The following is a 16,463-nucleotide window of genomic DNA, read 5'->3' on the forward strand; positions in this document are numbered from 1 at the left end:
GGTTGTTTCCATCTCTGGGCTATTGTAAATAGGGCTGCTATGAACATTTTGGTACATGTCTCTTTTTGAATTATGGTTTTCTCAGGGTATATGCCCAGTAGTGGGATTGCTGGGTCATATGGTAGTTCTATTTGTAGTTCAGAAAAACTTTAGAAACATGAATTGCAATATTGATTATGAAGTAAAATTCAAAATATCATTATGAAATTCAGGTGCTACAGTTTAACTGTAAAATGGAGGACTACGTTTAGAAATTTAATGTCATGTTATAGTATTCTATCTTTAGAATTTTTAAGAAAACAAATGATAAATATTTTGAAGATCTGCTTTGCTAAGCTTTATTCTATAATATTCACACATAATTTTAACTAATAAGTATATTAATTATGTATATATATAATCCATACAACTTATGTTTGATCCTCTGCTCTGTCTGTAGTATTGTCTCAGTGCAATGCTGTATACAGAGTCCTTACTTTTAAGTAATTTACAATGTAGTTGAAAAGACATGCCTCTTTATATCAAATTAGAAATAACAAGTGTCAAAATGCGGGATTCAGATGATAATTTCAATGGTAGTTTACAGAGGAGGAGAAAAATATGCCTAAGTATTGCTGGGAATAAAAAATATGTATATATAATATATATTTGTATGTGCATGTTTGTGTATATACATTTATATTCATATAACGATAGGTATTGTCCAAAACAAAGTTTAGGCTAAAGAATCAGTAACCTGTCTTCAAATCCTGGCTTGCTCATCTATCATACATGTGACCTGGAGCAATTGTTAGAGCTTTTGTCTCTTCATTTGCCTGATGAAAATATTAATATGTATATCACTGAATTTTTGTAAGAGTTAAATATGATAATGTTTGCAAAACACCAATTTGTAGTGGACAATAAATTGTGATTATATATCAGTTATATCCATATCCTTAGTAACTCTATGAAAAGAAAATGTGTTCTTCTTGTTAGTAAAAATTTTATAGTGTATAGTTTAATAATTTTTACATTAGTTTTTTGCACTATTCAGCTACAAAAATACCACAAATACATGACAGCAGGACATTCACAACTGTCAGATTAAAGAATGGATTGTAAGTTTGTTGCTAAGCCAGCAGAAGATATGGTTGTCAAACTTTACTGAGGTGTCAGAGTATATGAGACTTTGAGCAGTGATGAGTGAGTTTGGTCAAAATGTCGAAATCATGCACACAAGCCATTTTATGATGAGTCTGTTCTTCAATTCTACATTGGAAGATAAAATGTGTTGCTTACTTTTTCCATAAAATGAGGGGATATATATACATAAAGCATTTTTTATGAAGTAAGTGTTGTGGAATACATTTTTATTTCTAATGGTCTGAATAAAATTATATTTATTTTGCTTCTTACACAAAAGAGTTTCTAAGAGAACAAGAAACCATCAGTTAAAGCTATCTCTGTCAATTAAATCCCACAAAAGAGTATTTTTCATTACAACAGTTATTTATAATCCAAATACCATCACCAATTGTCCTTTAAAAGTTGTGGTTCAATCCTTCACTGCTCTAGATAACAAAGTAGGCATGCTGTTCCAAATACAATGGGTACCTAACTTACTCTATGATAAGAACTCAGATTATGGATAGGAATGGAGATCGGCCTTAATTTGGCTCTTCTACCATATGACCTTCAGCAAGTGTTCCAGGTTCTCAGATCTACATAAGAAAGTGCCCCCCCAAACTTGGGGGCAGCTTCACTAGGGCCTGGAGAATCTACATCCCAGGTAGCTCACTTACCTGGCTTACAGGGTGGTGATGGCTGTCAGCTGGGAGCTCAGCCACAGCCATGCACCAGAGGCCTAAGTTCTCCACCTGGGCCTCTTCATGGCTGCTTGACCCTCCCCTTGGCCTGATGACTAGCTTCTAAAAGTAACCATTCCAAAGGAACTCACTGTAATTACAAACACACCCAGATTAAGAGGAGGGAACATAAACCTGAGCTCTCTATGGGAAAGAGTATCTATGAGACATAGTCAGAAGCCAGTATAGGGTGGGAAATACTGTTGGAGCCATTTTTGGAAAACACAATCTGTCATAGAAACTTACTTTATATCGCTTAACTTCAGTTTCCTCATCTTCATAATAATAAGCTAGGCAAGCTTCTGATCACTTTACATGTATTAATTAATTAACTCCTCACAACAAGCTCTCAGTTAGGTGCCCCATTTTACAGATGAGAAAAATGATGCACAGAAAAATAAGTTGCCTGAAGTGACAGGGTTAGTAAAATACAGAAGCAGAACTCAAAGCCATGTAATCTAGTTCCAAAGGCCATATCCTTTGTAGCTAATTTTTGTAAGAATAACTAAAAAACTGTAGAGAAAGTGCTTTGCACAACATCTGACTCATTCCGAATGCTCAATAATTATAAATGGTTTTGCTGTAGGTGTTATTACTAATACATAGTACAGTGAATCAGGGGGTGTTTTCTCTTTGACAATGGTTTTACTTATTTGGAAAAGTAAATTTACTCTGACTTAAGGAATATGCAAAAAAGGAATAATGAAAGACACAGTTGGAAACTGTCATTACTGGATGTCTAGAAAAAATAGTGAAATAGGAATAAGAATCTCTGATGAGGGACTAAAAAGTTAAGTAGCATCTCATTTCAAAGTACCTGAAAATATGATAGACTCAACAAGCACACTTTTTAAAAGGACTGTTAAATAGGAAGGAAGTAGTATTAATGCAGGCTTAAGTTTGATTGACTAAAATATACCTAGGAGCACCAAAGTTAATAAAAATAGCATTAGGAAATGAATGATAGAACAGTTAAAAAGTGATCTGTATTTTTAGAAAAAAATATGGTAAGCTTTTTATGTTGTGCCATTATTATTACCAGATTGTATTCAAACTGGTAATAAAAATGAAAAAGGTGTCTAATCCTAAAAACTGCTAATATAAACCTTTGGTCTCCATACCCTATCTTAACCTCAGAATAAAAACACTCACCTTACTCTCACACTAGAGACACCTTTAGAATTTTAATTTTGCATGTCACCAGCCTCAGACTCCTAAAGTATTTCTGATATCATATTCCAAGTAATGCTCTGTTGTTGACACTTGTCCATCTCTCAAATAAAAGCACTTTTTGAAAATTACCTTTAACATATAAATCATGACTCTGTGAATGAGAAAACATGGTGGAAGGGAAAACTAAGATCTAATAGATCCACTTTATGCTTGTTAATGGCAACTTACCTGGGTTTGCCAGTATATATCCCTGTTTATAAGTTTTTGTGTCACATAATAAGAAAACAAGCAAACAAAAAACAGTATATATCTTCTAGGTTGGTGTCCTCTCTTTTACCTAACCAAAAATTTAGACTGCTTGTCTGAGACCTGGGTGGTAGTCTTTTGGTTCAGTTCTCAAAGTCTTTGATATGTTAAATAGAATCAGTTCCAAGGATGTGCAGTTTGGGAGAAAGCCCAGGAGTTTATAAACAAGTGTGTGGAATTGCTTTCCTGAGCTCCTGTCTCTCCATGTTCTTCCCAGTACTTTCAGAATCTCTGTGACTCCTCTTTAAGGTCCTTTGTCTAGAAAGCCAGCTGGGGCTTTATTTGTTCCACTCTGCTGTGAACTTCTGCAACTGGATCTACACCCAGGACCAAGTGAGAGGAGGACAGAGAGAAAAAGAAATGGGACTCTACCCTCTCAGAACCACAGCTTCAGTGAAGGAAGAGGAAGTTTTTTCCTTCTTGAGAGTTTTGGCTCCTGTGGGCTCCCATTACTGACCACCACCACCAGTCTACTGCATGATTACTTGAGGGTTGGGCATGAGAGAACAGGAAAAAATAAGAGAGAGAGAGAGAGAGAGAGAGAAAGAAAGAAACAAAGAGGGAAGGGATTTCCACATTCTCTCCTGAGCATTAGGAATTCCATTTCCCACTTCCAGAGCTAAAGAGAGCTGGAGCTCTGACTGTGACCTGGTGGGCATTTCCAGGTTTCCAGTCCATTCAGTCCAGGCTCCAGCCCCAAGCACTGGGGAAAAGAGGAAAGAGGGAGGGAGGGAAGGATGGCAAATTCATTGCCAGTTAGGTAGTACTACATATTTTGGTATTTTCCAGTATGCCTGCTTCTACTTACTTTTCAGAGTCCTCAAATAGGGGGTATTGTGCCCAGAGTTAACAGATAAACAGGTCAAAGAGGGTGTGGTGTTCCATACTTTTTGGAGTCCTTTCCTCTGATTCTTTAGGGTGAAAGTCATGTAACCTACAGTATATTTTTGTAGGTAGGTCTGATTTTTTTTTTTTTTTACTTGCTTATTCAAGAGAAAGTCTACTTTAACATTTCTCTGGTGGAAGTAAGAAATTAGAATTCATAACAGGACACTTTTATATTACCTTCATGAGGACTTCATAGTAGCTCCCCTGCAAGGAAAATTAGGTTGAATATTTTGAAGCACAACCCACAGTTTATTATTAATAAACTTGTATTTGGCCTTGAGATTTTTCTTTGGTAAGTTATTAATAGGTTATTCTGAAAAAAGAAAATATTTATGCTTATTTACCCTTAAGTTTTAGGGTTTTTTCCTTTTTGTTTTTCAATTCTCCAATCTTCCCTGCCTTCTCTACTTACATGACAGCAAATTTTAATTTCTATAACTGTAGAACAATATCTAGGAAAACAGTAATGATACTGCCTATCCCAGTTTATTAAATTTCCTGAGTTCTAATGTTTTGAGAAATGATGCACATCACATATTTTACTGATAAGTCATTCAGGTTTATCTAAACTTACAGACTATTGAGAATCTATGAGGGAAAAGCAGTCAATTATATTAATATCACTTCCTGTCAGACAGCACATATTTCAGTATTTCATCAGCTGATGAGAACTGCACAGCATGATATACCAACTGGGATTTATCATGGTCCTTTGTCTTAAAGTTCTTTGATAATAAAGATAAACCTAAAAAATCATTGCTAGCAGTATATAGCCTAACAATTCAATTTTTAAAATAAAGTACGTGTAGAACAGGTCACACATTTCTTGATTTTGTTTTAGCAGACATAAATCTGTGTGTGTGTGTGTGTGTGTGTGTGTATAAAAATACTTTCCAACTGTATTCCAGTCAATACCCGGAGAATTTAATTTTCTGAGGACAATGAAATTTCAAACATTGATAAGGGAAATTATATGGCAAGGTATGTACTTCATTAATATTTGTGGTATTTCATAACTATACTCATGTATGTGCCTTTAATACATGCTTTTCTATAAAAACTACTTTGTACCTTTTAATGTGTAACCCATCTTTTATCATTATTTTAGGCAACCACTTAAAGTTCCTCAAATCATAAATGTATTTTTTGAAATAGAAAACTGTGTTTTAACTTAGATTATTTATTATGTAATTTGATGAAAATATATATTTTATATTTTATAGATCCCCACTACCAAATTACATTGTATTTATTTTTCTTTTTATTTAATTTTATTTATTTATTATCTTTGGCTGCGTTGTGTCTTCGTTCCTGCGTGCGGGCTTCTTCTAGTTGTGGCGAGCAGGGGCTATTCTTCGTTGTGGTGCACAGGCTTCTCATTGCGGTAGCTTCTTTTGTTGCGGAGCATGGGCTCTAGGCATGTGGGCTTCAGTAGTTGTGGCATGCGGGCTTCAGTAGTTGTGGCTTGTGGGCTCTAGAGCGCAGGCTCAGTAGTTGGGGTGCATGGGCTTAGTTGCTCCTTGACATGTGGAATCTTCCCAGACCAGGGCTCAAACCCGTGTCCCCTGCATTGGCAGGTGGATTCTTAACCACTGCCCCACCAGGGAAGCCCTGTATTTATTTTTCTAGCATTCTTGCTACTTTTATCATAAGTACATGACACCAGAAAATTAAAAAAATCATTTCATATATATCATAAATAATTTGTTGGTAATTTTCTTATTCTCAATTAAATATACTCACTCCAATTATATGATTAGAAATTTAGTAAAGTCTAAAATTCTTTAAACATAGTTGATTAAACATATAGATTTAACTCCATTTCCTCAGGAAACTTCACCAAAATGAGTAAGAGAATATAGAAGGTTTACACTAACAAGGGCAAAGTAAGGGAGAAGAAAATACGTCACGTGAGAAAGGTCAACATGTCAACAAAATTGCAGAAAATGAAAATCAAATGGAGAAGTGGTAGCTCACTTAGCAATGGAACTTGGTATGACTGCCTGTAGGAAGAGAAGCTACTTTCACTTCGTACTGTTCTGTTGGGTAAATACCAAGGAGTGGAATTGTCCGAAGATATGTGTATGTTCCTCTATAGTAGATACTGCCAAATAGTCCCCCAAAGGGGTAGCATCACTTTCAACTAAAATATAGAATCACTGTAGATCTTCTTTATCCATTCATCTGTTGATGCACACAGATTTTTTCCATATCTTGGCTATTGAGAATAATGCTGTAATGGACATGGGAGTGCAGATAAGTTTTTCATATCCTGTTTTTATTTCCTTTGGATGTATACCCAGAAACAGATTGCTGGGTCACATGGTAGCTCTATTTTTAATTTTCTGAGGAACATCCATACAGTTTTCCATATTGGCTGCACCAATTTGCATTCCCACCAGCAGTACACAAGGGTTCCCTTTTCTTTACATCCTTGCCATCATGTATCTCTTGTCTTCTTGGTAATTGCCATTCTAACACTTGTGAGGTGATATATCCTTGTGGTTTTCATTTACATTTCCCTGATGACTAGTGATATTGAGCATCTTTTCATGTACCTGTTGGACATTTGTATATCTTCTTTAAAGAAATGTCTGTTCAGTTCCTCTGCCTATTTTTTATTTAACTGTACGTTTTTGATTGTTGTTGCTGTTGTTGTTACTGAGTTGTGTGAGTTCTTTATATATTTTATATTTATCAGATATATCAGATATATGGTTTGCAAATATTTTGCCCCATTCTATAGGTTGCCTTTTCATTATTTTTATTGTTTTTTTGCTGCGCTGAAGCTCTTTAGTTTGATGTAGTCCCACTGTTTATTTTTGCTTTCGTTGCTGGTGCTTTTGCTGTCATATTCTAAAAAAATCATTGCCAAGACCTATATCAAGGAGATTTTCCACTATGTTTTCTTCTAGAAGTTTTACAGTTTCAGGTTTTATGTTTAAGTTTCTAATTCATTTTGAGTTAATTTTTGTGAGTGGTGTCTGGTCAAGTCCAAGTTCACTTTTCTGTATGTTGTTATCCATCATTTATTGAAGAGACTATCCTTTTGCCATTGAGTATTTTTAGCTCCCTTGAAATATATATTTGATTGTTTATGTAGGAGTTTATTTTGGAGCCCTCTATTCTGTTCTACTGGCCTATGTGTGCATTTTTATGCTGGTACCATACTGTTTCAATTCATATAACTTTGTAGTATAGTTTGAAATCAGGAAGTGTGATGCCTCTAGCATTGTTATTCTTTCTCAGAATTGCTTTGGCTATCGGGGTCTTTTGTGATTCCATAAATTTTAGGATTGTTTTTTATATTTCTATGAAAAATGCCATTGGAATTTTGATAGGGATTGCATTGAATCTTTAGTTGCTTTCACGTAGTGTGGACAATTTAACAATATTAATTCTTCCAATCCATGAACATGGGATATCTTTCCATTTTTTTGTATTCTCTTCAATTTCTTTATCAAAATATTGCAGTTTTCTTTGTACAGGTCTTTCACTTCCTTGATTAAATTTATGCCTAAGTATTTTACTGTTTTTTATGCTATTGTGAATGTGACTTTTACGCACATCATTAGAAAATTGATACAAAAATATATATAACAAAAATGACAAACATAAAATTAATATTGCTAATAAATAGCACTTATATTGGGTTGGCCAAAAAGTTCATTTAGGTTTTTCTGTAAGATGTTATGGAAAAACCTGAATGAACTTTTTGGTCAACCCAATAAATTAATAGAAGATAAGCAACCAATAGAAAAAGAACAAAGGATATAAAAGGCAATTCATAGAAAAGTATAAACAAATGACCAATAAAAATATGAAAAAAATGTGGAGCATTAGTGGCAATTAGGAAACTTCAATTAAAGTAACAATATTTAACTCCTCATACTGTCAAAAGGTAAAAGAGTGACTAACATTAATTATAGGGATTAGCAGGGTGAAAGGTTAGGGTGCTCACTTACATTATTGTGCATTTTAGAAATGTTTAGGAATGTAACGTGGAAATATGTGTTAAAACAAATAATAAACATACCCTGGCCCAGAGTGTCTATTCTTGGGAACTGAAATATAAGTATCATCATGGGGATATTTACTGCAGCATAGTTTATAAAGTATTTCTTCCAAGTGGGAGATTGTTGACACATATACTACAGATACATCACAGTGACTTAAATACAACCATTGACCTGGAGAGATTTCCATGTTATACTTGATAATTGATGAAAACAATCTAAAGTTTATTGATATTAGCTCAATATTGAAAAATCAATAACACTAAATCCTTCTGTTCATAAATATGTAAACATATATCTACACAGCAGTGTGTTGACATTTTAGGAAAATGATATTTGAAGAGGAAAGAAGGAAGAAAAGGTGGAAATAAGCCAGATTTCTAAATGACATTTTAAAGTAAATGTTCATACAAAAAGAACATACATGTTATTATCTCAAATATATATCTATATGTATATGTTGTCATGAATGTTTTGAATATAGAAATATAGAGAAATTGAGAGGTACTAAAATGAAGGTTTAATCTGAAGGTCGATATCTGAATAGCTTCTTCTAAAAGAAAACATTAGAAACCACTGAATCAGATAATATTTTACTTTCCATCTGCAGTATTGATATATGTTGGGAAACATTCTTATTTTGGGTGGTTTGTTTTTTGGAAATGAAGTTCACATACCCTATAAACAGAGAAATAAGGAAGTCGTAGAGAAAGAAGGGATGTATAAGAAAGTAATTTAAAAGTTCTCAAGACATAGGGACTGATATCCCATTTTTAACAAATACAAAAAAAATGTAAAAGTACTAACTAAAAGATATATAGCATGTTCATTCCATTTACAGAATTATAGTAATCTCATATTAGACATCAGTGAATTAATCACTTATTTATTCACTCATTCAACTTTTCAGGCATTTATAAAAACTTAAATATATACTCAAAATATTCTAAAGCATTGTAGGTATAAGAATGGTAAGGCCCATGTCTGGCTTGTGGCAGTTACAAGAAGTTGAGGTGATAGCGTGATCAAGTGGTTGTATAATATGATTCAGGCTAAAAACAGAGGTGCATGCTGTATACCATTAATGTGTGCTATATAAGAAGAATGTTACTGCCTACAACAGTGGTTTTCTAACATTTTAACAACATCATCCTTAATGTTTAAATGAAATTGTAGACTAAGCCCTAATATTAAAATAAGGTAGTAATTTAAGAATCCAAATATATTTTATAAGTTCAAAATTTTAAGGTTTTCAAGGACAATTTTGAGTTAACAAGCATTTGAAATCAGGGATAGACTTGAGAGTTACTGCAACAATATCCAATTTGTATTTGTAGTTTTGCAGTAGGCAAAAAAAAAAAATTCACATGGATAGTAATTTCAATTGGAAAGATTTTGTTTCAATTGGAATATTAAAATAATCATTCTTGAGTTGTAGTTGAATCAGTTTCAAGATTTTTACGACCTGCTTCCATCCCTTACTTAGAGTAATGCCACAAGCCAAAAAAAATCTATAAATTTGTAGTGAGATGCCATGATCAGAACGTGCACTGAGTAGACATGCATTATCTTCTGCAGGAATTTAATTAACAGAGTACTCACATGCTGTCCAATTCAATAAAACAAATAAGTACCAAGCACGAACTTTATGACAAGCACTGTGCCAATCTGTCCTTTTGGCACTTACAGCCATTAAACAAATAACTGCCAAGGGATTACTAACATGGAAAAGGCACAGGTGCTTAGAAAAACTAGTCTAGGGAGTCAGGTAGAGCTTTCTAAAAGAAGTCAGACTTGAAAGATGACTCAGAGTCAGCAAGATGAATGGGTCATAGGGTGGGGATAGAGAGAACAGATTTTTCAACAGAGGAAAAGGCTCAAAGCAGAACAAAGAGCATAGTAAACTCAGAAATTAACAGAGTCCCTCAGCAATTCATTCATTCATTCATTCATTTACCAAATACTCATTGAGGGCCAAGTAATGCCTGATACTGTTCTAGGCCCTGGAGACACTTCAGTAAACAAAACAGACAAAAAAAAAAAAATCTCTGCCCACATAGAGCATACATTTTAAGGGGAAATGGCTTAAAAAATTAAACTTATCGAGTGTCAGATGTTGTTAAGTTCTTTGAAGACAGGAATAAGAATGGAGAGTAATATGGATTACTCAGGTAGGATGTAGCAGGAGTTGCAATATAAAAAGGGGAATCAGGGAAGGCTGTATTAATACAGTAATGTTTGAATAAAGACCTGATGTAAGGGAGGGAGAAAACCATACAGACAGCTGGATAAGAGCAAATACTAAAGGCCCAATGGCAGGAGAATGCTTTGGATGCCCAAGATTCTGAAGGAGGCCAGTGTGGCTGGAGCAGACTACTTGATACAAAAGAAGAGGTAGAAGCTGCAAAGCAGGGTCACAGGGAATGGATGGGGAGCAAAATCATGCAATGCTTAGTAGGCAATTAATAGGGCAGTTGGCTTTACTCTAGGAGAACGGAAAGCCATCGGAAGGCCCAGAGCCCAGTGATAAAATGATCTGATATATTTTCTAAGATCACTGCTTGCTGAGTTGAGAATAGACAGTAGAAGGGCAAAGCCTTAACAGAGGGAGTTTGAGAGGGGAGCAGCTTTATCTGATGTGGTTGGAACTGTAGGCAAGGTGAAGCCATGGGTGAACTGTAGGCAAGCCATGGGTGAACTTGTAATCCAAGGTAAATATTTTAAACTTTAATGTAAAGATGATGGGAAGTCATCAAAGTTTTTTATACAAGGGGATGTAATGAACAGATTTCTGTGTTCAAAATTGCACTATCCAATATGGTAGCCACTAGCCAGCCACATGAGGTTATTGCATGCTTGAAATGTAGCTAGTTTTAATTGGAATGTGCTCTAAATATAAAATATGTATTAGATTTCAAATACTTTTTTCCTTCCTGAATATATAAGCAGAAGCCTTACTCATAGATTCATAATTGTTAAATTAAGATTCTTGTTTATTTTTACACAGAACATTTTGTGAAAATGTGTTGAGTTAAAATACATAGCTTGTTAAGATATTTTTTAACATAATATTTGTCACTGGAAAATTACACTTCTTTTATTTTGTATAACAGTTTTAATTTAGAAAGTGGCCAGCAGTCATTTCTTTGAGACTAGAAACAATTAAGCCTCCCACCATTCAGGACCCCGGATGTGTAACTTATCGTAGGATCCTTTTTTGTAGGTCTTCCATTCCTATGAAAATGTTCAGAGAAAATCACAACATGGATTTAAGTGAATACAAAATGAAACATTTGATAGCATAACTTTAGTCACTTACATTTAATTTTCATTATGTTTTGTGAAAATTTAGCCAGTAGCCTACAGTTTTCATGATTTTTGTCATATGTGTATAACAAACATACCTTATTTACTTGATATTTTGTCTACCCACCTTTAAACTTAAGTTTTTAAATGAATTTATTTCAATATAATAAATAGAAAATTGTTTGCCACAGAAAAATAAAAAATGCTCTTGATAAAAATGAAGCAGTGTTATCAAACTATAGCTATGTCCTGCTACAATCTCTGAGTCTAAGGCCAGGTCTCATTTTGTTCAAAAAATATTTAGCCAGTAAGGAAGATGTTAAAGATATACCCACACTACCCTGGGACTTTCTCCTTAAATACTCAGAAGAGCTGAGAGAGAAATGGAATGGAAATCAATTTTAAAGAGTGTGATTCAATGTTATTTAATGCCATCTCCCAGAGCTACACAATCGTCTCCCTAATGTGGGCAGCCCCATACTTTGGTAAGCACTGTTATTTTGCATATCTGTGTTTCAAGTATGCCTTTTTAAAGTAGCAACCTCAGCTAAAATATGAAGTCCCCATTGGGTAACTTATTTTGAATTACTAATTTCATTCATTAATATTAGCATGTATTTATTGACTTTTCTGTGTATGTGTGAACTGAACTCTGACATCCAAAGTGTGTATAAGTTAAAATATGTTATACACGTACAAATAAAATAACTCAAGCGATAATAAAAAATATTGTTTTTCCTATGTTCACAGCTTGCAGACCAGGATTCTATAAAGCATTTGCTGGCAACACAAAGTGTTCTAAATGTCCTCCACACAGTTTAACCTACATGGAAGCAACTTCTGTCTGTCAGTGTGAAAAGGGTTACTTTCGAGCTGAACAGGACCCACCTTCCATGGCATGTACCAGTAAGTCTGTCCATTTTGCATTTGAAAATCCTGTTTCCAACTCTTTTGGTCTTTTTATTCTAAATTTTTTTAAAAAGTGACTATACAAAATCGTATGCCATCAAGGCTATTTGTCTTTGATAATAGTCAAGGAAAAAGTTTCTCTGTCTTTCTTAGCATAATTGCTTTTCAGCTGCTTGCAAAGAACGTATTTATTCCTCAAAAATCACGTTGATCACTGACATGCATATACCAACCTTGATTTGGAGGCCCTGCGAATTTTTCCTAGGCATAATCTGTCCTTAGGAAGTTAAAGCAGTTTAAGGCTTTTTGAAGCTCTATAAGCAAAACTTCTGTTTTTTGTTTCAACCCTTGAACTTTTGAGGGCACATCAGTTTAGGAACATCATTTGGTGTGTGTGGGAACTTCAGTATGGAACTTTGAAAGTCATTGTGCTATTGTTATATAGTATTGTTATATAGAAAAGTTCGAGTTTTCCTTGACATTTGTCCTTAAAGGAAGATATTTTTGAGTTTGTCCACATTTCACCTCTCACTTTCTCTCTAATTTTGGGGTTGGAACCAACAGAATATTAAATCTAAATGTGAAGGTCATTTTAATGCATGCACCAAGAATTTTAAATTATTTGTATTCTCCTATTATTAAAGTATCATAAATTATCTGCACTATAAAAATAAAAGTGAATATATTAATGCATTGCTAAGGTATGCAAAAGTAAAGTGTCACCTCTTAGTTATAAAAGTCTTGTTAAATACATCAATAAGATATAGTGAAAATTTGCCTTCTTGTTGATTTGGTGCCAAAATGTTGCTTATCTTATATAATTCTATAGGGGCAAAAATGGATTGAAAATTATGTAATGCCACATATTCCTTAGAGACAGTGGAGATGTTCCATTTCTTTTAACTGATGCAGCTTATAGATTTGTATACAGTACTACAGACTTATAAAATATAAAATAGGGCTTCCCTGGTGGCGCAGTGGTTGAGAGTCCGCCTGCCGATGCAGGGGACATGGGTTCGTGCCTCGGACCGGGAAGATCCCACATGCCGTGGAGCGGCTGGGCCTGTGAGCCATGGCCACTGAGCCTGCGTGTCCAGAGGCTGTGCTCCCGCAACGGGAGAGGCCACAACAGTAAGAGGCCCGTGTACCGCAAAAAAACAAACAAACAAACAAACAAACAAAATATATATATATATATAATAGTTTTATAGAATACATTTAATAAAAATACAACACATTCATTAGTAGATGTAATTTTTGCTTTCTGACTGTAAGTGCTGAGTGACTACTTTCTTCAAAAAATTGTAGCCTGAAAAAGTGCTACCTAGATTTTTTTTTCTAGTAAGTTTATAAGTAGGAAAAGGAAAATTCTAAATATAATTTCTCACCTAATTGTGGAAATAGTTTTGAACAGGAAAAGATTTCAATTACTATTTATATGTAATCCTTTTTGCACAATTGCTGTATATTATTATATTATATTGTGGACAACGTGCTCCAGCTTAGGTAGATGGTAGCGTTTCCAATGGCTACAGTTGTGCCAGGCAAGAATCCATGAAAACCTACATCAGAAACTAAATGGACTTCCTAGGAGAGTGATAGAGAAGAATCTGCAATTTTTATTTTCTTAAAAGGTCATAAATAGACGATCGCCAAAATGAAGGAATAAATTGTTTCCCATCAATATAACCCTTCAATGAGGTGATAGAGTAGGTAGTTGGGGAGGTTTAGTTCTCTGGAGTGAGAAACTATTAAGGAAATAAATATGGGATATAATAAGGTCTATGAACCTCAGTCATTGTTGAATCTGATATGTTTACTTATTAGCTTAACATTTTATGTTTCTCGGATTTTCTCTCTTTAAAAAAAACTTTTTTATGCTTGGTATTGTAAGTTATGTTTGCAATTATGCTAGCCTGCTTTAACTGTGCTAAATGGAAGCAGAGAAGTTTAATTCTGGTCATCGCTGAGCAGAGCTTTAGACAGGGAACAGCATGCTGTATTGCCATAGAGATTAAAAGAGAGAACTCCAAAGAAAGGTGAAAACTTTTGTCAGATCTCCCCTCGTCCAGCCACTCTCAAGGCTTCTCTCTGCTACTTCCTTGAGGACTTCTTTTCCTTGTTTTAGCAAAAACTTAGCATGGTGTACTAGTAAGTTCACCATCTTTTAGAGTCAAATTATCTGAGTGTAAACCTTGGCTTTGGTACTTACTAGCTATGTAGCCTTGGGCAAATTATTTAACCCTTTAACCTCTGTTGTGCCATTCTTAGTGTTAATAACAGTACCTACCTCATTCTGTTGTTATTTATAATGATTAAATAAGTTAGTATTTGAAAAGTGCTAAGAATAATACCTGGCACATAGCAGCTGCTATATAATTGTTTGATACAGAAAGCTGTTCTCTCACAATTCATTTTGAAATAATATTTGATAAGTTAGTATTCAAGCTGTTAAATACTTTATGTCGATAGTATTATGCTGGGCTCACAGTTTCCATTATCTACATTCCTACAAATTGAAAGAAATAACGTACTGAATTTGTAAGACCTTTTCACAAAATATATTAAGTCCTCTACCTCTATGCATATCTAAGTAAAGTTTTATGAATTATACTCTGACTAGGTGAGAGACCCTAGCAATTATTATAATATATGCAGAAAAAGCAAGGACCATAAACTCCAAAGCATCATGCTTCCTAAAACTTGAAAGATAAGATTGTTAGGGAAGAAAAACCAGGAAAATGGCAAGCCAAGAAGAGATCATTGAACAGTTAAAGTTAAGAGGACCAAGGTAACTTCACCAAGATACAGAACTTTTGAGGCCAAGGATCAAATTAGCAGTCAACCTTTCCGTTTTTCATTAACCTAAACAATAGCCAAATTCTAATGGTTTTATTTATTTATTTATTTTATTATTATTATTTTTTTTGCTGTACGCGGGCCTCTCACTGTTGTGGCCTCTCCCGTTGTGTAGCACAGGCTCTGGACGCGCAGGCTCAGCGGCCATGGCTCACGGGCCCAGCCGCTTCACCGCATGTGGGGTCTTCCCGGACCCGGGCACGAACCCGTGTCTCCTGCATCGGCAGGCGGACTCTCAACCACTGCGCCACAAGGGAAGCCCACTTTCTGCTGTTTTTGACTTAGCATTTGAAGCTTTGCTTTCAGAGAATATTCCAGGCATTTAAAAGGAAGCTTTGTTTTTTTTAACTTGATATCAGGGGCAGGGAGATTTTGAATGTTTGGGTTTAAAAGAAAATGGAGGACCAAAATACTGAAAATGACTAAGACATTTGGCTAGTAAATGGCCTAGTAGGGAAAGAGCTCCTAGATAGGTATTGTATGTAATCATATGAATGATTTGATTCTAAGGAACTCAGGAGATCTTTCCCTGCTCCTTAGCACTGTCATCAAAACAACAGCAACCCTTAAGTTTCTGGTACAACAAAGCATGTGACTTCACCATTAAGAGTTTTATAATTTCTTTGCATTTTCACTGTAGAGATAGGTATTTTTTTTAATTTCATAATCTTGAGACATATAATATATATGATATAATCACATAAATATTTTCATTAAGATTTGATTTTTAGAGCAGTTTTAGGTTAAGAACAAAATTAAGAGAAAGTATAGAAATTTCCCATATACCTCCCTCCTCCCAACCCAGACATGCATAGCGTTCCCATTATCAACATCCTCCACCAGAATTGTACATTTGTTATATTTGATGAACCTGTATTAACACATCATAGTCACCCAAAGTCCATAGTTTACACTAGGGTTCACTATTGGTGTTGTACATTCTTTGGGTTTGGACAAAAGTGTAATGACATGTATCAATCATAATAGTATCATACACAGGATTTCCAGCGCCCTAAAATCCTCTGGGCCTATATTCATCCTTTCCTCCTACCAACCCATGGCAACCACTTATTTTTGTGCTGTATCTATATCTATATATCTATATCTATATCTATATCTATATCTATATGTTATATAATTTTAATCATATAGTAGAAGA

The 16,463-nt window shown here is 34.6% G+C and overlaps 1 protein-coding gene across 4 annotated transcripts in view; it reads left to right on the forward strand.

The window, feature by feature from the left end:
* EPHA6 (EPH receptor A6) overlaps positions 1–16,463 on the forward strand; it is a gene marked incomplete at its 5' end in the record, with an annotated part of 867,182 nt that overhangs the window by 331,677 nt on the left and 519,042 nt on the right. For all 4 annotated transcript variants that reach the window (XM_081234488.1, XM_081234490.1, XM_081234489.1 and 1 more), the window contains one exon: positions 12,287–12,442. In XM_081234488.1, coding sequence (XP_081090614.1) covers positions 12,287–12,442 — 156 coding nt within the window. The remainder of the gene's footprint in view (positions 1–12,286; positions 12,443–16,463) is intronic.

This window comes from Mesoplodon bidens, assembly GCF_964165515.1.
Source record: "Mesoplodon bidens genome assembly, chromosome: 5".
NCBI classification, from domain to species: domain Eukaryota; kingdom Metazoa; phylum Chordata; class Mammalia; order Artiodactyla; family Ziphiidae; genus Mesoplodon; species Mesoplodon bidens.